At 41.2% G+C, this 21429-nt stretch overlaps 1 protein-coding gene across 1 annotated transcript in view; it reads left to right on the forward strand.

Moving 5' to 3' along the window:
- The window catches only part of LOC143032035 (uncharacterized), a 48332-nt gene extending 27241 nt beyond the window's left edge, over window positions 1-21091 (forward strand). Inside the window, exons 11-14 of the mRNA XM_076196504.1 lie at window positions 82-1082; window positions 1117-2716; window positions 18137-18192; window positions 18289-21091. Coding sequence (XP_076052619.1) covers window positions 82-1082; window positions 1117-2716; window positions 18137-18192; window positions 18289-20384 — 4753 coding nt within the window. The 3' untranslated portion in view covers window positions 20385-21091. The remainder of the gene's footprint in view (window positions 1-81; window positions 1083-1116; window positions 2717-18136; window positions 18193-18288) is intronic.
- The last annotated feature ends 338 nt before the right edge of the window (window positions 21092-21429 follow it).

Consider the following 21429-nt stretch of genomic DNA (forward strand, 5'->3'; position numbering starts at 1 on the left):
AGAGACGATATGCGATGGCGACCAGGAAATTGAAATGATAGTGGAGGGTATCCCGATACGACTAAGAGTGCTCGTCATTAGAACGATTCTGGAGGGAATTGATGTGGTGCTGGGAATGGACGGAATTACCCAGCTTGGAGAAGTCACGTTCATCGGTGGGCTCGTACGGATTGGAATGAGGCAGGACTCGGAAGAGAGGAAGAAGAACCGACCGAGGCCGGGTGAGGACGTAGGAATGGCAATGGGAGCCGCGGAGGGCGGTGCTGGCCCGAAGCTCGACCCTGAGGAGAGGGCGACGCCGTGCACGATTGAGGACGAGGACTTCCGGGCGGAATTTGACGGCCGGAAGTGGGAAGTAGAGTGGTATCCGAAGGAAAGCTCGCCCGTCTTGAAGAATAAAGTCGACTGCTACACACGGACCCTCAGAGAGGGGGTGAGGGAGGACTTTGACCTCGAAGTGGAGCGATGGATCGAGGAAGGAATCTTGAGTCCCTGGGAGGAACCGGTGGAAGGCGGAATCCTGCCCTTGATGGCGGTAGTGCAGCCAACCAAGAGAAAGGTACGACCGGTGCTGGACTTCCGAGAGCTGAACCAGTTCGTGAAGTGTCATACTGGCGACGATTTTGTAGATGTATGTAGTGAGACCCTACGCAGGTGGCGCCGAAGGAGGGGGGCGTCCGCCGTTGTAGACTTGCGGGCGGCTTACTTGCAAATTCACGTGACTAAGAAGTTATGGAAGTACCAGCTAGTAAAATACAAAGGGAGAATTTACTGCTTGACCAGACTTGGTTTTGGGCTCAGCTCGGCCCCGAGGATCATGACGAGAATCCTGAAGACGGTACTGGGGAAGACTGAAGCGATGAAGAAGGGCACTGACTCGTACCTAGACGACATACTGGTGGACGATGGCATAGTATCGACGTCGAACGTGGTGGAACATCTGGCTCGATACGGATTGACAGCTAAGGAACCGGAGCCGTTGGAGGGAGGAGCGGTGTTGGGACTGCGACTGGAAAGGAACGCGGCAGGAACGCTGATGTTCAAGCGAGGGAACGAGATCCCAAAGGTGACGGACGAAATGTGTAAACGAGAACTTTTCCCTGTGTGGCAAATTAGTGGGCCACTACCCGATCGCCGGATGGCTTCGTACGGCATGTAGCTACATTAAGAGGAGGGCGGGATCGAAAGATTGGGGAGAGAAGGTTGATGAGGACACGCTAACCATGATGCACGACGTTGTCCAGAGGACGATGCACGATGATCCTGTGAGAGGACAATGGAACGCGCCCCAGCAGAACCATGGCGTAGTATGGTGCGACGCGAGTAGTATCGCAACCGGCGCCGTCTTGGAGATAGGGAACGTAATAGTCGAAGATGGAGCGTGGCAGCGGAAGAAGGACGACTACCACCATATTAACGTGTCAGAGTTGGACGCGGTCATAAAAGGAACAAATTTGGCGCTGAAATGGGGGCTGCGTGAGATCGAGATCAGGACGGACTCAGCCACGGTAGCGGGGTGGATGAACTCGGTGCTGACGGCTGAAAAGAGAGTACGCACGAAAGGAGCTGCAGAGATCCTGGTGAAGCGCCGCCTCGGGATCCTGAGAGAGTTAATCGACGAGTTCGGCATGAAGATAAGGGTGAGGAAGGTATCCTCGGAGGCGAACAAAGCGGACGCGCTTACCAGAGTAAAGAGGAGCTGGCTGAAAGCGAAGGAAGAACAGGAAGAGAAGCTCGAGATGTGCGCCGCTGGGTCCTTTCGTGCGAAAGAGTTGCACGAAACGCATCATCTAGGGGTCGATAGGTCATTGTTCCTGGCAAGGAAGGTTAACCCGAACATATCAAGGGAAGAGGTGCGGCATGCGGTGAGGGCGTGTGCCCGCTGTCAGTCCATAAACCCAGCCCCCAGACCGCATTCAGCGGGGGAGCTCTGCGTGGAAGAGAATTGGGGGCGGCTGGCAATTGACGTAACCCACTATCAAGGCACCAGATACTTATCGATGGTCGACTGCGGCCCAGGGCGGTTCGGCATTTGGCGAGAACTGAAGGCGGAGACTGGAGAAGAGATTGCGCGGGTGATGGACGAGGTATTTTTGGAGCGGGGCCCAGTGGATGAAGTCCTGATGGACAACGGCACGGCGTTTCGGTCGGAGGCACTGAAAGGTACATTGGACAAGTGGAACACAAGACGTTTCCGGGCAGCGTACCGGCCGAGCGGAATTGGGATAGTAGATCGACACCATCTTACAATTAAGGCCATAGCTGTGAGGGCGCGAATACCGCCGACGGAGGCAGTTTTATGGTTTAATATCTCCCCCAGGTATGGCCAAGACGTCCGCTCGGTTCCGCAAAAGGCTGTGTTCAAATATGATTGGCGCCATCCGCTGCAGGGACCGAAACTGCCGGCCAACGCTGAAGAAGGCCCCGCCTCAGTGCAGGTGGGGGACGAGGTATGGGTGAGACCAAAGGACAGGAAGTGCACGTCACAGTGGACGAGAGGGACAGTGACGGAGGTGAACTCCCGGAACAATGTTTCTGTTGAGGGAGTGCCGCGACATATCTTGGATATACGGCGGGTAGTGAGTGAAGGAGAAGATGAGGAGGAAGGCCACGGGGCGACAACAGAAGAGGATGGGGTGTCTCAGAGACCCCAGCGCGAAAGACGCCCGCCAAGGTGGCTACAGGACTACGATGTAGAGGAAGGAGAAGACGAGGAGTAGGGTGATCTCTAGATCAAGGGGGGGTGTGGTGTGAGCGTGAGTGTGTATGGCGCGGATGGGGACGGACGGTTGGCACCCCCTCCCCCTCTCTGGGAGGGGGGGAGAAGGGGTCAAAGGGCATGAGCGCTGGTATCCCCTTCCCACCCGAATGCGGGGGGGGGGGGCCTCGCGTTGGCTTGGGTGGCACAGTGCCGAACAAGGACCGCGCGTGGGTGGTGGTGAATGCGAGTGTGAGTGGAGTGTACAGTACCCGGAAAGGGGGATACGATAAGCTAGCATTAATGGTTAGGAGGTAGGGAATTAGGCTAGAGAAGTGGAGAGTTAAGTGCCGCAAAGGAATGTAAGGGCCCACCCAGGAGCGACTGAAACCGAAGACGTCATCGACGCACAAGTAAGTACTTTTGAATCACAATGACCAAACAAATAATTTTCGTTATAGTGATAACTCCTTTAGACCTTTTCATTTAGACCATAAGATCATATAGCAAGTGGACAGCAGGAATATATAATTCCTCATAAATAATGCGGAATGAAATGAGAAAGGAAAGAGGAGTGAAGGGAGAGGATAGTAAAGGGGTGAGGAGAGGAAAGTAAAGGAAGGACAGGCGTAAATGTCTGAAGAAAAGAGAAATGCAACGATAGATTTAGGAAGGAAAGCTAGTGTGGAGAAAGAGGGGGAATAAACTTCAGTCAGCACCATATTCGATACAAGTACACGTTTTACAAATGGAATGATGCGTCGTTTGGCGTGTAGCCACAAAGCATATTTCTTTTTCAGTACTCTAGCACTCAATAGGTTCGAAGAGTGTGGTAATGCGTATAGCATATCCCTGAGCAGAGTGCTACATTGCACTCCTTACAATGGTAAAATGTTGATTTTCTTTTCTTTGGTCGCAGGATGGTATTCATACAAACGTGGCAATCCCTTTGTCTTTTTGTACGTTTTATTGAGGCAGTAGGTGGTGGGGGTGAGAGAGATTTGCAGGTAGTGCCTCTGTACCCACGCTGTACAGGCCAGACGATCGGGCATGTTTTGAAGTAGCGAGTGGCGGCCTGGGTGTGGTGAACTTTGTTCTCCGTACTTCTCCAGCAATTGGTACGACACTGCATACGTGAATTTCTTCAGAGACGTTGGTCTGTTGCCACTCCTTATCAGCCTGAAGTTGTAGACATTGAGCACAGTTTTCCTCACACATTTCACAAAGCTGACCATCATGTCGACCTTGTCAACAAGACGCATATTTGCCGTGTAGTCAATCACAAGGTCTGGTTTCTTTATTACTTCACCTGTCCTGTAATTCACCTTCCCTGTAGTCATCATTTTTCCGGTATGCAGAGTTGACAGCATAATGACTTGACGCTTGCCATGCCACTGCATTGCCATGACCTTTCTCCACTTCTGAATGTTGTGGTCCTCACTTCTAGTTTTGTGTGCCTTGAAAAATGGAGGCATGTGTTTTCGTGTCTTTCGAGCTGTACCACAGGATCCTCCTACCCCTTTGTCATGCAGAAAACGGGACAAACCTGGGGGAATTGAATAATAGGAGGAGCCTGTATCAAAGACGTGGCCTTTTTCCATGTGTGGTGCAAGCAGAGTTTCATATATATATATATATATATATATATATATATATATATATATATATATATATATATATATATATATATATATATATATATATATATATATACATATATATATATATATATATATATATATATATAATGCTCCTGGTGCTTCCGTGAGGGTCATTTCGATTGTAATCAATGCTGGTACCTGTGTATGGGATCATGCCCACTACAATACCAGTCTCACAATCACACAAGACAAACAATTTGATTCCAAATTGGTTCCTTTTCGTCTGCATATACTGCTTGAAAATAAGACGTCCCTTGAATAGCACAAGCGATTCGTCTATTACCAGCTTGCAGAAGGGTTTGAGAAATCGGCTGTACCGTTCCTTTATCATCATAAACACATCACATATCTTCCACATGCGGTCGTCTGGTCGAGGTTGTGTATTCGTGGCAAAGTGGCAAGGTCCTTAGTAGTGTTTGGAACCTATTTCTTGACATGAATTTCCCGAATGTTGGTGTACCCAGCAACGGTTCTTTTTTCCAATAGTCGCTGATGACATGTTTCTTTGCGTGTGGCATCAGAATAATTAGAGCAAAGAACACAAAGAGTTCCCTGACTGTTGCGTCTTTCCATATCCTGAGGTGGCTGTGTGTATTACTTTCTTCTGAATTGTCACTCTCCTGTGTTATGAGATAATTATGTTGTAGATTAGTTTTCTGCACAATCTTGTCCATTACTTCATTGTCAAAGAAGGCTTCTAAATATTCTGCTTCTGTTCCATCAGGTCCAATGGAAAAAAACCCCTGAAGTTACACCTGATGAGCTAGAGTCAAAATTATGAATGTGAGGCTCAAAATCATGACCATCGCTCCAGGAGGAAAAACCCACATTGTCGCAGGGGTTCGTGTCAGGTGGTGTGGGGGTCGGTGCAACTCTTTCACCCTCACTCGAATTCCATTCATTCTCTTTCCCCGATGCACCAGGGCCATCGATGTCTCACTGCTGTCCTCTGCTCGATGATCGTCATTCATGTCATCATATGATCCAGAATTGCCATCCGCTCTTCTTGATGATGATAGCAAAGTTTGATCACTTCGTCTCTTTTGGCCAATGCTGATTTGGGTCCAAGTATCCGTCATTACCGCTAATTATGTGTGACCTAATACAAAAAGAAAACACAAGATAGCAATAATACCATAATACCATTATAATGATTATTATGATAATGATTGTAATGATAATAGTACTGACGATAACAATGATGGATGACAATAATAGTGACGGTAATAATAATGATGGTAAGGATAATGGTAATGATGATACTGATGATGATGGCTATTGTGATGAAGTAACGATGAATGAAATAGCAACTCTAATAGGCCAGTTGACAAGAGAGGCTCTCAGTGACAAATGGATCTTATAACTATAACAACATGCAAATCGCGAAAATCAGAAAGATTCATAAGACAAAACACATGCTCCCAGACAACCATGTCAACAAAAGTGTTCTATCCCACACGAGAAATATTAGCACGATATGTATGGTTTGTCGCTGAAAGCCGACCCCGCTCGCCTCAAGTCCACATGAATCTCTAGGCGACGTGACGTCATAACGTAATTTTCAACAAGGTAGACAGACCGAGTTTACATACACTTTGCAAAGTACTACATAAATTATTTCAAACATATCTTTCACCAAGTATTTCTACTAATGTACCACGAGATGACAATAGTATATTATGCATTAGGCATACTAAGAAAATATAGGGAAAGAGAAAAACTGCAACCCTAACATTATAAAGCGAGATTCTTTTTTTTTTTTTTTTTTTTTTATTGTGTGCATGATATTTTCATGCCTGACTTTATTTCTCGTGTTTCAGTATTATTCTGTACTGTTTATTCATATTTCTAATCTTGCCATATAACTTCACTAAACAAGAAACTGTAGACTAACAAATCAAAGCAATAGTTTAGCTAAGGTTCAAGAAAAAATAACAAAACTAATTATGTCATATCCAGCGGCGGCGCCAAGGGGGGACTTGGGGGGCTTTAGCCTCCCCAAAAAAGTGGTCACCCCCCCCATTACCCCCCCACCAACTGAAATGAGCAAATTGAACATTTAAAACACTCATTAAAATCATTTTATTAAGTGGAATTTTTAATGGCCAGGGCTAAAAATTTGTCAGCCATCAGCGCTAGCCCTACCATTAACCCCCTCCCCATCTGAAATGAGGACAATATATGTGTATTATTGCGGCGTTATGCAAGTTCAACTGCTTTCATTATATATGACCCACGCCTCAAATCACCTGTAACCCGTTGTAGAAATGTCACACATTACAGATAGCCTATCTGTAATGTGTGACATATATATGCATAGCCTATCTGAGATAGACTATGCAACGAATCAGGGCGTGGCCAGGCGACAATAGTATTCCCAAAGTATATAGACCAGGGGTTCTCAAAGTGGTCGATATCGACCCCGCAGGGGTCGATCGGAACATCCAAGGGGTCAATGAATAGCCAAGGGGTCGAAAGGGGGTCGATGAATAATCAGGGGGTCGGTGAATGTTTACTGCTGGAGTAGAAGAGACCATTTCAAACTAATTTCAAACTACAAAATTACACTGCTAATAAACATTTTTAGTTAATACCAATCATTGCTTTAATACCGATAATATAAAAATACTTTATAATAAGTTACAATACATTATTGTAGTGGAATTTATATGTATATATATATATACATAAATTCGACGCACCCAAGTTATTTCACATTTGACCTCTGTCACACTCCAAACTTCATCATAGTTCTTAACTCTTCTTAAACTTTTCTTCGCATTCATTCTTATCCTCTACCCACGTTGATTTTTTCTGTCATATTTGAGATGGTGCCAATATGAATGGATAGTATTTATATGGAAAACCAGATATAACTAATATTAATGACTAATCAGACTGAGTAATTTCTTAAGGATGCAATAGATGATGAAATCAATTCAAACTACATACATACATATACCAAGGCTTTTTCCCCCTTCCAAGGGAGGTAGCCAAAAAGGGAAAGGCATAAAAACACTCCCACCCATTTCATCCCTAAATACACTCCACACCCCTCCCACTCTTCCTCTCATCTGAGCACCTCCTGGATGACGGGTCATCCCTGCACCCTGCCCACCGCCCTGGGTCAGAAGCAGCGTCGCAAGACACAGTACATCCACAGCAAGGCCGCTTCATTTAATCGGCGACCCCCCCTCTCCGTCCCCTTTTGCATATAAGGCGAGGACGGGGAGAAATCCCTTCGGGCTGCGTCAAAAATTACTCACACATACTACCCCACCCCCCACCCCCCCGCCCATTCCTCCTCATGCAGTCACAACATCATCCATATACAACCATTCTCCACTCACCTCTGTCTTCCGTCCTCTCCCTTCCTTCCTCAACAGACATTCCCCTCTTCCCCAAAGCCCCCTTCACCCCCACCATCCACCTCATCCTAGGACGTCCCCTCATGTTCACTCCCTCCACATCTGCCTTCCATACCTCTTTTACTAGTCTTTCTTCACTCATTCTTTCCATGTGTCCAAACCATCCTAATATTCTTTCATCAACCCTATCTCCCAAATCCTTTTTCACCCCTGTTCTCCTCCTCACCTCCTCATTTCTCACTCTATCCAGCCTAGTAACCCCCACCATACTTCTCAGACACCTCATCTCAAACACATTCAAACTCCTTCTCTCTTCTTCTCTTATGTTCCACGTTTCTGCCCCATACAGTGCTGTTGTCAAACTAATTAAATAAAATCAATTGAAGTTTCAATTTTACAGCCTTCGTTGTCCGTGCAAGTTTGGTATGTAGTGTTCATAAGCAAGATACATATTTTAGGCGAAATTACGTTCTTGGCAACTATCAACTTCAATCAGTTTGATTGGAAACACTTTGAGGAATTTCGTGGTTGTTATTCATGCAGTTTCAGTTTGGTTGGTAGTGGGTTTGTTTGTTATTTTGTACATGCTGAGGTTTTTCAACTTGCTATTTCAATCTTGTAAATCGTTTTCCCCACATGGAAATGATTTCACTTCATGTATCTGTTTTTATATTGTGGTGCTGCTATTGCTATATGGCCATTTTTATGCATAATTATACAAAAAACTATTATGTACTTTCCATTGTTCTTGTTTCGTTGTGAAGCACATGCTTTTTCTTAATTTCACAGTTCCACTAATAACTATACAGTCTCTTGTTTCTTAAGGATGTTTTCTATGCGTTTAGTGGTTGTTGCTCGCAACACATTAGCGCAGGGGGACCCGCTCAGTTTCGAGTCCAATATTACCAATATTGGATTTTAAACGAATCCAGCGACCCTATCAAGATGACACTGTTACTATACTATAAATGTTGTTATTTGATGATAGTGATATTGAAAACGTCAATAATGATTTACATGAATTTTGTGTTAAAAGACAAAGAGGAAAGATAGAAATTATAAAGAAGAAATATCAATCTCTTCTTAGAGAATTAAAATCAATATAGAAATTAATAAGCTTAACATATTTTTGTAACAAAAGTCATCAAAAGGATGGAATATTTATACAAATATTTAACCTAAGCTAACCTAACCGAACATAATTCAGTTAAGACCTAACCTAAAGTGAACCTAACCTACCTAATGTATTTCCCAATGGTGACAATCGACGAATGAGTCACGAAGTCTATAAGTGGTCCGAATCAGCCATTGCTAGCGAGGGCTGAATGAACCACGAAAATAAACACAATTTCTAATTGTTAGTATAGGGCCTATAGTACTTAAAGAAAAATTCGTCCCACCCCCATTTTAATCGTGTGTTCTATTTTTCTGTATAGTTCATGGATCGCTTCCTAATTCCCCACAAGAGGCAACGAGTTAATGACGACGATCAAGAACCATGTACTTCTAGTTCTACTGAAAATCCGGAGTTGGAAGAGAAGGTGGATGATGACAGTACCCAGAAAAACACAAGACGTCCTCAAGGGCCAAACAACATCAGCCTGCTGCCAGATAGTGGGCCTACCTGTCCTGATTTGAATAAACATCCTTCACACATGCAAGGTGGTCAGACAAGATCATTTAATAAAAGATGGCACCAACAATATTCTTGGCTTGAATATTCCGTGGTCAAAGATGCAGCTCACTGTTTTGCGTGTCGTCATTTTACAACTTCCCATCTTGGTCGAGCTGAACAATCATTCACCCACACTGGATTCAAGAATTGGAAGAAGGCAACCATGTCTCTGAAGGCTCATGATATTTCAGCTTGTCATAAATTTGCGATGCAAGCTTGGGGAGAATTCAAATTGCAGAAAGTTACAGGGGCAACAATTTATCAAGCCATTGATGCCGGGCAGCACTCACGTCAAAGATGAGACAAACCCGTGTGCGTTTCTCGCTGTGTAGGTGAACAGTTGCCAGATGTCGCTAGCCATTTATAGAATCGTCCTGTTTTCAAAAAAGGATGTGTTTGTTGGATAATCATTTCACTTTGTGTTAAATTAATAATTAACAATTAGACTCTATAGGTAACGTTTATTCTAGTTCTAGTTAGGTATATAATTTCAAATATGATAATGATGCCATAAGATAGCGCTGTGCAGGAATTTGCAAACAGAAGTACGTGTATCTGCAAACATATAGTCACGTGCTGGGAGGTTGGTACGATGTATTGCATGTAGCTAGATAATGTAGGCCCTTGTGGACACTTAGTTGTAAGCCGAGGTATTTAATATATACTATAATAAGGAGCAATGTGCCTCTGTGTATACTTCTTTCTGTGTGTGGTTATGTACGTAATGTCTGTCAATTAAGATACGCCGGAAAAACGATCCTCTAGAAAAAGTGAAGATGAAAATAGTGTGATTCAAAACTTAAACATTAAAAAAGACTAGGTAATAAAATCTTATATGTCATTTGACAGTGACTTGGATGCGCTTTTGGTTTAAAATATAACAATTGAAAATGTTATATCAAAAGTAATCGCCTAAGCAACGAAATAATAAATTTATTTCGAAAAAATGTGCATTTTAATTTATTAATAAATAGTTAAAGGAGATCGAAATCGAATAACAAGAGAAATCAGAATCCCGTGATTTTCAGGGGCGTTTACACTAATATTTCATAATCTTCCTAAATGATAAATAAAAATGTAACTGTATTCTAAAATAAAGGCAATTACAAAGTGAAATGATTATCCAACAAACACATCCTTTTTTGAAAACAGGACGATTCTATAAATGGCTAGCGACATCTGGCAACTGTTCACCTACACAGCGAGAAACGCACACGGGTTTGTCTCATCTTTGACGTGAGTGCGTTGCCAAAAAAAGTTAACGGTCCGGAGAATGCAAAATATACTCACCACGATATACAGAATGAATTATTTGAGATAATGTCAGGTATGATCAGAAAGGAGATAAGTGATGAGGTGAAACAAGCAGTGCACTTTGCCATCATGGTGGACGAAACGAAGGATATAGCGAAGAAGGAGCAGATCTCTATTGCTGTGAGGTATCTCCATGATCAGGAACTTCATGAAGAATTCTTGGATTTCACACCAGCTGAAGGCCTTGATGCAGAATCGTTACTCCAGAAGATAAAAGAAACTTTAGCCAAATGTAAAATTGACCACAATACCTGTGTCGGCCAGTGCTATGATGGAGCGGCAGTTATGTCGGGTTGCATCAATGGGGTCCAAGAAAGATTCAGAAGAGATGTTTCACAGACTGCACATCCACTGCCATGCTCATAGACTAAACCTCGTTTTAGTTGACTGTATAAACAATATAAGGTCAATCTCTGAGTTTTTTTTTTTTTTTTGTCACAATCCAATCACTGTACATTTTTTTCTCCTCGTCGGTGATGTATCAGGAATTATTAAAATTCCAAAAGGAGCTGAACCCAGAACTCATATAGAACTCAAACGGTTATCGGACACCAGAAGGGCATGCCAACACTCAGCCTGCTAAGCTGCTAAGAGGACCTTGCCTGGCATCGTTGCAACCCTAAAACATCTAATGGAAGGGGGAAATGTGGACAGGGCCAGTGGAGCAAGGTCACTCACTGCCCTTCTGGATCACCATTTTGTGACGAATCTGGTGTTCATGGAGAGTTTGCTGCATTTGACGAAAACCTTGTCAGATCAACTCCAGTCCCCCGATCTCCAGCTTGCCTCAGCAGTTGATTTGGTTGAAGCAGTGATGTCTAGTCTCACAGAGATGAGAAACGAAGAGAGCTGGGAGCAACTACGAAATCATGCTGAAGAATTGTGCCAGACTGTAGGGATTCGCAGACAACTTGCACGTCAGAGGCAAAGGGCAGCCCCACGATACTTGGATGAGTTTGTCATAACATCCGGCATAGGACAAGATGATGATTCGAATGACTCCGATGTTACCAAGAGACGGATTTACTACTCCGTGATAGACAAGTTTCTCAGTGAGTTGAGAAGAAGGTTTTCCGGCGATGCATGTCAGGTACTTATTGGAGTATTTGCCATCAACCCCAATCATTCAACCTTTTTGAACAAAGATCTATCCGTAGAGCTGCACCAACTAAGAAGGTTGGTTGCCAGAAAGCAGGAGCAGGGAATGGAAGTGGACACACCTATGCAACTTGCCATCATGCTCCAACTGTACAAAGATGCATTCATAGATTTGTATAAGCTAGTGCGTATTAATGTTACTCTTCCAATTAACTCAGCATCATGTGAAAGAAGGTTTTCGTGCCTAAAGCAACTGAAAACCTACTTGTGTAACAGTAGCGGTGACAAACATACCAGTAATCTTGGAGTATTAAACATCAATTCCCATAGAGCAAAGATGTTAGACAGGTATATGATTATCGACGCATTTGCTGCCAACCATAGGAATAGGCATATCAATTTAAAGTAGGTGGAACGATGTATTTCCTGGGATATATTATCGTGAAGTTCTCTTCTTTTTTTAACTTTATCTGTTTATGGTTGAAATCCATGAAATGTCAAAACATCAAGGATTTACTGGCTTTTTCATATGAAGGACACTGAATGAAGAAAACATGTATTTCTATCTATTTTTTAAAACTATTCTTAAGGAACAACTTGCAATTAAGTTTAGCAAGAGGATTACATTTTTGTTATCGAAATATGTAAATAGTTTCTAGGGAAGTGCTTATGTTTCAAAAGTGTTTGTTCAGCTATATATGAATTTCATTTTCATTCATATAAATGTTTTACAAACCGTAAAACCTTTTTGTTTTTGTTTTTATTTCAATTTTTGTTTATTCGACAATTGAAGAAATATAGCCTACTTCAAGTAATGTTTCATGAAGCAATTTACACAGACGTATATGCTACATGGGTTAAAAGGGCGATTAGATGCCAGGGCCCACAATACTATATAAGAAGCTTTTGAATTTCCACACTGGCCCTGAATTTCCTATGGCATGTACTGCATGATGAATTGGTCACGGTAAAAGTATACACTTGATTTCCTTCCTTACCCAATTACACAATTTGATGATTGACAGACAATAATACCCCATTCATAGACATTTAATCCAGCTCAAGAAACCCTAGTCATAGCATGCAGAGCATGTAGAAGGGGTTTTGATTACAATCCTGCCCAAAGTACCGTGTAATTTTTTGCAACCTAAGTGGAATAGCAGCTCGGTGAAGTGATAATAATAGACTTCCAGCAGTGGGTTTGTAAACTCGATATACCTCGTTCGAACTTCTAGATGGGAAAATGTTACAAGTGGAGTTCCTCAGGGTTCCGTTCTTGGGCCACTTCTATTCATAGTATATATAAATGATATAGACCATGGACTAAGATCTACTGTTTCCAAATTTGCTGATGATACAAAAATGTGCGGAGTGGCAAATGATCACTTAAACCAATTAGATATTCAAGAAGATTTAGATCAATTGCAGCAATGGTCTGAAAAGTGGCTAATGACATTAACACGAGTAAATGCAAGGTAATGCACATAGGTAAAAACAATAAGTACGATTACAAGTTATTTGGAAATTCGTTAACAAAAGTGGATAGTGAAAAAGATCTCGGCGTAATTATCAGTAACGACCTCAAATCATCCAAGCAGTGTATTTCAGCCTCTGAGAAAGCAAATAAGATTCTAGGACTGATTGCGCCATCTTTTGATTTCAAAAGTCCATCGCTCATTAACAAGCCATATAAATCGTTAGTTCGTCCACATTTGGAATATGCTGTTTCCGTATGGTCACCGAATCTCATTAAAGACATTGACAGACTGGAAAAAGTACAACGGCGAGCCACAAAACTGATTCCAAATATCAAAAATAAATCATACGAAAACCGACTAAAACATATGAATCTGTCTTCCCTAAAAAAGCGTAGACTCAGAGGTGACTTGATACAGGTCTTTAAGATTTTAAAGGGAATTGACAACATCAAAAATGACAAAATTTTCACATTGAATGAGAATCAGACAAGAAACAATGGTTTCAAACTGTCCGGAAATAGATTCAATTTGGAAGTAGGTAGAAACAACTTTGCCAACCGTGTAGTTAATGAATGGAATAAACTTCCTGCACAGGTAGTGCAATGTAGTTCAGTTCAAAGCTTTAAGACTCATTTAGATAAACACCTAAGCAAGATGCTGTAATGATTATAATTTATTTTATATTGTTTGTTTTTGCTTTGTTATCATTTGTCTGTTTGATTTTCATTTGTTATTAGTTATGTGTCAATTTATCATTATTTACTGTTTACCTGTTTGTTTATTATTCAACTATACCTATGCATTTATTTATGTATTTTGTTAGTTGCATACATTATTATAGTTTTTATCATTATTATTTCATTATTATTATGATTTTTCTGCATCCGACCTAGATATGGACCAAAAGGTCTCCTGTCGGCATGCTCCGCCTTTGTAATCCTTTGTAAAGTGAGGTTAGAAAACCAACTTTTTTACCGGGATCAAAACAGCATGGTATGCCTCCCATGGTCAGATGTTCGTGAATGATCATCATCTGAGTTTATTTTCTGAGACCTCCCCACCTCGTCAACATGTTGACTCCCTCCTCAGCCCCCAACAAAAAATCCTAGCAGGGCTCCCATCAGGGCGGTGCCCCTGGACCCCACCAAGGATCCTAGGCCGGCCCCTTTGACCCCATGGCGGACCTTGGACTACGCCTTTCGGATTGCCGCTAACGCGAAAATTATAGTACTATCAGCCACCCCAAAAATTTGCTCAGCCCCCCCTTAGCCTCCCCAACTAAAAATTCCTGGCTCCGCCGCTGTGGAACGACAATCTCATTTGTCATTCCCCTTAACATTCTTGGATGCCAACCGTCAGGCCATGGTGTATTACTAATTTTGAGTTTCTCTATACACCTTTTATTTATTTATTTTTATTTACCGTAGTAAGTTTACCTTACCCTTCTTCTCTTGCATCATCGTTTCTTCTTCTTGTACACCTGTAAGATCTTGAAAAGAATTTCTGCATTCAAGCAGGCCTGGTAAGGGCTTTTTACCATCTCTCTGTGTTTTGTTTGTCACTGTTTCCCACCCAGGTTTCAAACATCACATGGTTTGCCGTCTGTGTTTTGGGCCTTCGAGTGAAGAACTCGATTCTCCTCTTTGAGGCCCTCTACAGCCCTCTCTAAAGCTTAAGTTCTACTATGTAGGCTATAATGTAAGTAGGCTACTTCCTTTTGTCTGTGAAGTAGGTTAATTTAGTTAGCATGCAATATGTTGTTCTATCAGCGTTAAAAATTTATATTGATTAATTAATAATTTCTTTTAGTTCTTAATTTATTATTTTATAATGTATGAATACATGTATCATATGTAACATACAGTGCATTTAAAAAAATAGCCCTCATTACATTATATTTGACAAATCAACACTGAAGTATAATTTGTATATTTTATACAACTTTTTATATTCAGACTCCGCAATAAACATATTCAAATTAAGTTAAAAGTAAATAATGTCGGCAATATAGTCAAACTTTGTTTACATTCTTCCTGGTGGACCGCCACATCGTCTTCCTCAGTACAAAAATTGAATTTAAGAAATTAACTTCCAAATGTCTCAGTTCACTGTGCACTGATTATGGACACTCGTCAATCGTGTACATGATTTTTATTGTATGGCAGAGGTTATTTCATTATCTGTTCATTACGCGATGTTGCCTAGCTTGATGTTAGTACCACATGACCACTGCCTATTTAGTAATTGGTGGGCAGAATGTAGTCTTGTCAAAGCGCTTATTTATTGTTTACATTCGTGCATAATAGGTATGCAATGACCATATATTCAAAGCCACAAATTAGGTGATATATTCCTTAGGTAACTATATTCTCGGCAAATTCTATTTAATGCAAAGTTTACGGGTTACAGGAGTATTATCAATTATTTGGAACTGGAATACATCAAATACATACAGTAAAATATCTTCCAAAAGGAACTGTTGCCTCAAAAAATATTAATAATCAATTTATATCAAAAGGTTCCAGAAATAGTATCATTCTTCATAAAGTAACCAAAAAGTAGGGCTATGTTGTCCTTGTGATTTATGAGTAAGATTACCATGGGGCATGGGCACAATTAAGTTTTCACAAAAAAATTAATTACAATTAACTTTCTTTAATTGACTGATTAACCAAAACTGACCTAGCGACTCTCACCATGCTCCTTGTTTTAGTTGATGGAATTGAAGGGATGGATGGGTGAGTGTCATCTAACCTAGCTGTAGGTAAGGATAGGCATGTTTCAACTGACTAGATTATATTCTGATAGATAAACATCTTATGAATTTGATTATATTCTTCTGGTGCTGTTTCTGCCAACATTGCCTTGTTCACTTCTCAATCCTGTGTATGTAGGGGGGGTTGGAAGTGTTTCCTGTCAAAGGGAAGCCAATAAAGGAATCGCACATTGATTTTTGACATTGTATGTTCCGTGATGCTCCGATTTTTTTCCATGTGGCTTCTTTTCCTTTGTAATGTTTATTGATCCACTCCTGTGCCTTATTATTTTCAAGTTAATTTTTACTTAACCAGTGACCTGAAGAATTAAATTATATGTTGACTTATGGGGCACAAATATTTAAGGAAAATATTTATTAACGCATTTGAAATGGCTGTTTACTCTGAATAACTATAACTCAACAAGCTACCCTGACAGTGTCTTGTTTTAGTATTTGATGGAAGTGGGGTCTCACTAATAGCTGACCAAACCAACTATAAGCCGACCAAACCCAAACAATGACGTTTTTTTCTCAAATGCACTATCTTGTATAAGAAATTAGCATATAGTCGCATTATTTGACCTATTTTCTTTAGAATGTGTGATTTTCATGTAATTTGATCAAAGAGAAGTTATGTTTTAGCCTCTGCAAATTTACCAACCACAGCTACGAATACTGTAACAAAATACCATATGGTTGCATTATTTGAACTATTTTCTTTAAAATGTGTGATTTTCATGTAATTTGACCAAAGAAAAGTTACGCTTTTATCCTCTGCAAAATTACCGACCACATCTACGAATACTGTCCAGCCCGCCATCTATGGTTACTGGTGGTATGGATCAATCTTCACTATTAAGTTTCTTACTATTGGGTTATTAGTGTAATAGACTGTATATAGTTGAATTATTTGAACTATTTTCTTTGAAATGTGTGATTTTCATGTAATTTGATCAAAGAGAAGTTACGGTAATTTTGCAGAGGATAAAAACATAATTTCTCTTTGATCATATTACATGAAAATCACACATTTTAAAGAAAATAGTTCAAATAATGCAACCGAATGCAAATTTTTTATAGACAATCATGCATTTCAGCAAAAATCGTCCTTGTTCAGGTTTGGTCGGCATGAGTCGGACGGTATTCGTAGGTATGGCCAGTAATTTTGCAGAGGATAAAAACGTAACTTCTCTTTAATCAAATTACATGGAAATCGCACATTCTAAAGAAAATAAGTCAAATAATGCAACCATATGCTAATTTTTTATATAAAATTGTGCATTTGAGCAAAAACCGTCATTGTTTGGGTTTGGTTGGCTTTGGTCGGTTTGGTCGGCGATTAGTGAGACCATGGAAGGGGTGGGGGGGGCTGAATCTAACCTATCCTAAGTGTAGGTAGTGACATGTTAGGATACACTGACTAGAAGTAATTTACTTCTCCCACAAGGATGTCAAAAATCTACATTTTATTTATTTGTAGGCTTTCAGTGGTATTTCTGTGAAATGTTTTCCTGGCAACTGTGAGGTTAGGTTAGGTAAGGAATCTCCAAAAAATGGAAAACAAGTCATCGGCTGTAGAAATAAATATCAGATTCCCATGACTCTATCAAACAATGATTTACAACATCCTTGAGTGGTGTGTATGTGTGGCCCTCAGCAAAAATTTGATAAAGATTTCCTATTACTGACTATGCTATTGTGTCCTACATCATACACCAATCTCTTTTTCTTGTGTCCTCTATATCTTTGCAGTATTTATTTAGCCACTCATTTTCCCTTTTATTTCCTGATTCAGTTTTACTGTCACAGTCTCTTTTATTTATTTTTTCTCATTTTGTGCACAACGTCATAGTTTTTAGTATTTGTTCAACCTTCCATTTCTTTCATCTTTCATTAAGCTGCTTCCTTAATACGAGTTGTTTGTTCTTTTCCTCTACAGTATTTTGGTTAATGCCCCATTGTATACGCTTGTGTTACTCTCAAAAAGTTAGATGTCAAACTTATTGTATATTTTCTTTCAGGTTGAAGGGTAAATATAAATATTTCCTTGGAAGAGGTATCAGAAATTTGTGTATATTCCTCACAGAATAAAGAGAATCCTGTGTGGCATCTGCAGCACTCAAATCTTGCAAGTCATCTTAAGTATCATGCGATGACCCGTACTTGAGAGATGCCTTTCAAAAGTGACCTGTGTGATGCAGCTTTCTTAGGAAAGAGTGCACTGGAATGACAGGTAAGGACTCACACTGGAGAGAGAAGGCTTAGAATTGTCTCAAACACACATGATGACCCACACTGGAGAGAAGCCTTTCAAGTGTGTCCTGTGTGATGCAGCTTTCTCAGAAAAGTGTGCTCTAAAATATCACGAGATGACCCACACTGGAGAAGAGCCGTTCAAGTGTGACCTGTGCAATGCAGGTTTTTCAGGAAAGAATACTCTGAAGTATCACGTGATGACCCACACCGGAGAGAAGCCTTTCAAGTGTGACCTGTGCATTGCAGCTTTCTCAAGAAAGAGTGCTCTCAAATATCACATGAGGACTCACACTGGAGAGAAGCCATTCAAGTGTGACCTGTGCCATGCAGCTTTTGCAGGAAAGACTGCTCACAAGTATCACATGATGATGCACACTAGAGAGAAGCCTTTTCATTGTGAAATGTGTGATAAATCATTCATACATAAGAATCATCTCAACCGACATTTAGTGACCCACACCGGAGAGAAGCCTTTCCAATGTGACTTGTGTGATTCATATTTCTCACATAAGACTTCTCTCAAACAACACATGATGAGCCACACTGGAGAGAAGCCCTTCGAGTGTGACCTGTGTGATGCAGCTTTCTCAGAAAGGAGTGCTCTCAGATATCACAAAATGGCCCACTCTGGAGAGAAGCCTTTCAAATGTGACCAATGTGATGCAGCTTTCTCAAGAAAGAATGCTCTCAAATATCACATGAGGACTCACACCGGAGAGAAGCCTTTCAAGTGTGACCTGTGCCATGCAGTTTTCTCAAGAAAATGTCATCTTAAATGTCATGTGATGACCCACACTGGAGAGAAGTCTTTCAAGTGTGACCTGTGCAACGCAGCTTTCTCAAGAAAGACTGGTCTCAAACAACACGTGATGACCCACACTGGAGAGAAGCCCTTCAAGTGTGACCAGTGCAATGCAGCTTTCTCAAGAAAGTCTGGTCTCAAATATCATTTGATGACCCACACTGGAGAGGAGCCTTTCAAGTGTGACCTGTGCCAAGCATCCTACTCAGAAAAGAGTGCTCTCAAATATCATGTGATGACCCACACTGGAGAGAAGCCTTTCAAGTGTGACCTGTGTGATGCAGCTTTCTCAGGAAAGAGTGCTCTCAAATATCATGTGATGACCCACACTGGAGAGAAGCCTTTCAAGTGTGACCTGTGTGATGCAGCTTTCTCAGGAAAGAGTGCTCTCAAATATCATGTGATGACCCACACTGGAGAGAAGCCTTTCAAGTGTGGCCTGTGTGATGCAGCGTTCTCAAGATCTCATGCTTTTAAATATCACATGATGACCCACACTGGAGAGAAGCCTTTCGAGTGTGACCAATGTGATGCAGCTTTCACACAAAAGTATGCTCTCAATCATCACATGACTACCCACACTGGAGAGAAGCCTTTCAACTGTATCCTTTGTGATGCAGCTTTTTCAGGAAAGGGTAATCTCAAAGAACACATGAAGACCCACAGTGGAGAAAAGCCTTTCAAGTGTGACCTGTGCTATAAAGCTTACTCACGAAAGCAATCTCTCAAAAAGCACGTGATGACTCACAGTGGAGAGAAGCCTTTCAAGTGTGAGCTGTGCCATGCAGGTTTCACACAAAAGAATGGTCTCAATTATCACATGATGACCCACACTGGAGAGAAGCCTTTCGAGTGTACCCTTTGCGACGCAGCTTTTTCAAGAAAGTGTAATCTCAAAGAACACATGAAAACCCACACTGGAGAGAAGCCTTTCAAGTGTGACCTGTGTGATGCTGCTTTCTCACAGAAGCAATCTCTGAAATGGCACGTGATGACCCACACTGGAGAGAAGCCCTTGAAGTGTGACCTTTGTGATGCAGCTTTCTCAAGAAAGGGTAGACTTAAAGAACATGTGATAACCCACACTGGAAAGAAGCCTTTCAAATGTGATGCGTGCAATGCAGCCTTCTCAAGAAAGAATGCTCTCAAATGTCATGCGATGACTCACACTGGAGAGAAGCCTTTCAAATGTGACCTCTGCGATGCAGCTTTCTCAAGAAAGAATCGTCTTAATCGACACATGGCGACCCACGATCGAGAGGCACTTAAAGTGTGACCTGTGTGATACACCTTTTTCTTGAGAAAAAGTAATCTAAGATGTGTTGTGGTGAGCCATAGGGGAAAGAAGCCTTTTCAGCCTTTTCATGAAGGACTTGTTTCAAATGTCACATAGTCATTCACACTTCCTCATGAAAGGTTGATCTCAAGTATTGCAATTTGACCTATGCTGGTGAGAGGCCCCTCCAGTGTGACTTGAGGGATTTAACTTCTCTGTGTGATGGTATGTTCAGCTATTAAGTATTGATCCCCTGTTATAGACCTGTTTGACTGATTCATGACACACAAATACTGTCAGTTGTTAAATTTGGTTGACACTCAATTGTGCAGTTGAGTGACCTTTGATTGGCCTATTGTGTGATTGCATTTTTGCTTGTTCTTAATTAAAGTCTTGAGTGTTCCATTAAGTGCACGATTGTTCATGTAATTATGGAAAGCCATCAAGAATATTAGAGAGTGACGTGACTGGTGGCTATAGATACCTGCATATCATGACGGATACAGTTCAGTTTACTTTAGCATTGTGGAAGGTTGTCTGGAGTATACACCATTGTTACATATGATTTGTGACTGTAGATATAACTATGTGGATATATTCAACAGTGTTTATTGAATCACTGGAAATACAACACCCACAGTTTAATGGAGTCTTCTCAGTTGTGATATCAGATGGCATATGATGACTTGGTCATTGTTGTTGAAGAATAAATCCATGATGTTGGATGAGTGGTTTGTTTTTATCATCTAAGCCAAGAAGAATTTTTACTTTCTCGTAGTAGTTTTGATTGTATTTGTTCATGTTAAGTACCTCCTGAGAAAGAATTTCATGGTCAAATAGTTTCTGAAATATAAAGACACCACAACTTCTAGTGCATTTGTCCACACTGTGTGAAATGTAGTTGTCAATTGATTTTTCAGCATATAACACATCTTCTTCGAGTCTTTGGGCAATGTGCATTGAAGCTTCTTCAATGGTGAGCTTTTTTGGGAAAGACTTTACTGTGGTTATTATTTTTATTTATATTTGTTATTATCATAATTAT

This window comes from Oratosquilla oratoria, chromosome 12, assembly GCF_046742065.1.
Source record: "Oratosquilla oratoria isolate Oo_2021 chromosome 12, ASM4674206v1, whole genome shotgun sequence".
NCBI lineage: Eukaryota > Metazoa > Arthropoda > Malacostraca > Stomatopoda > Squillidae > Oratosquilla > Oratosquilla oratoria.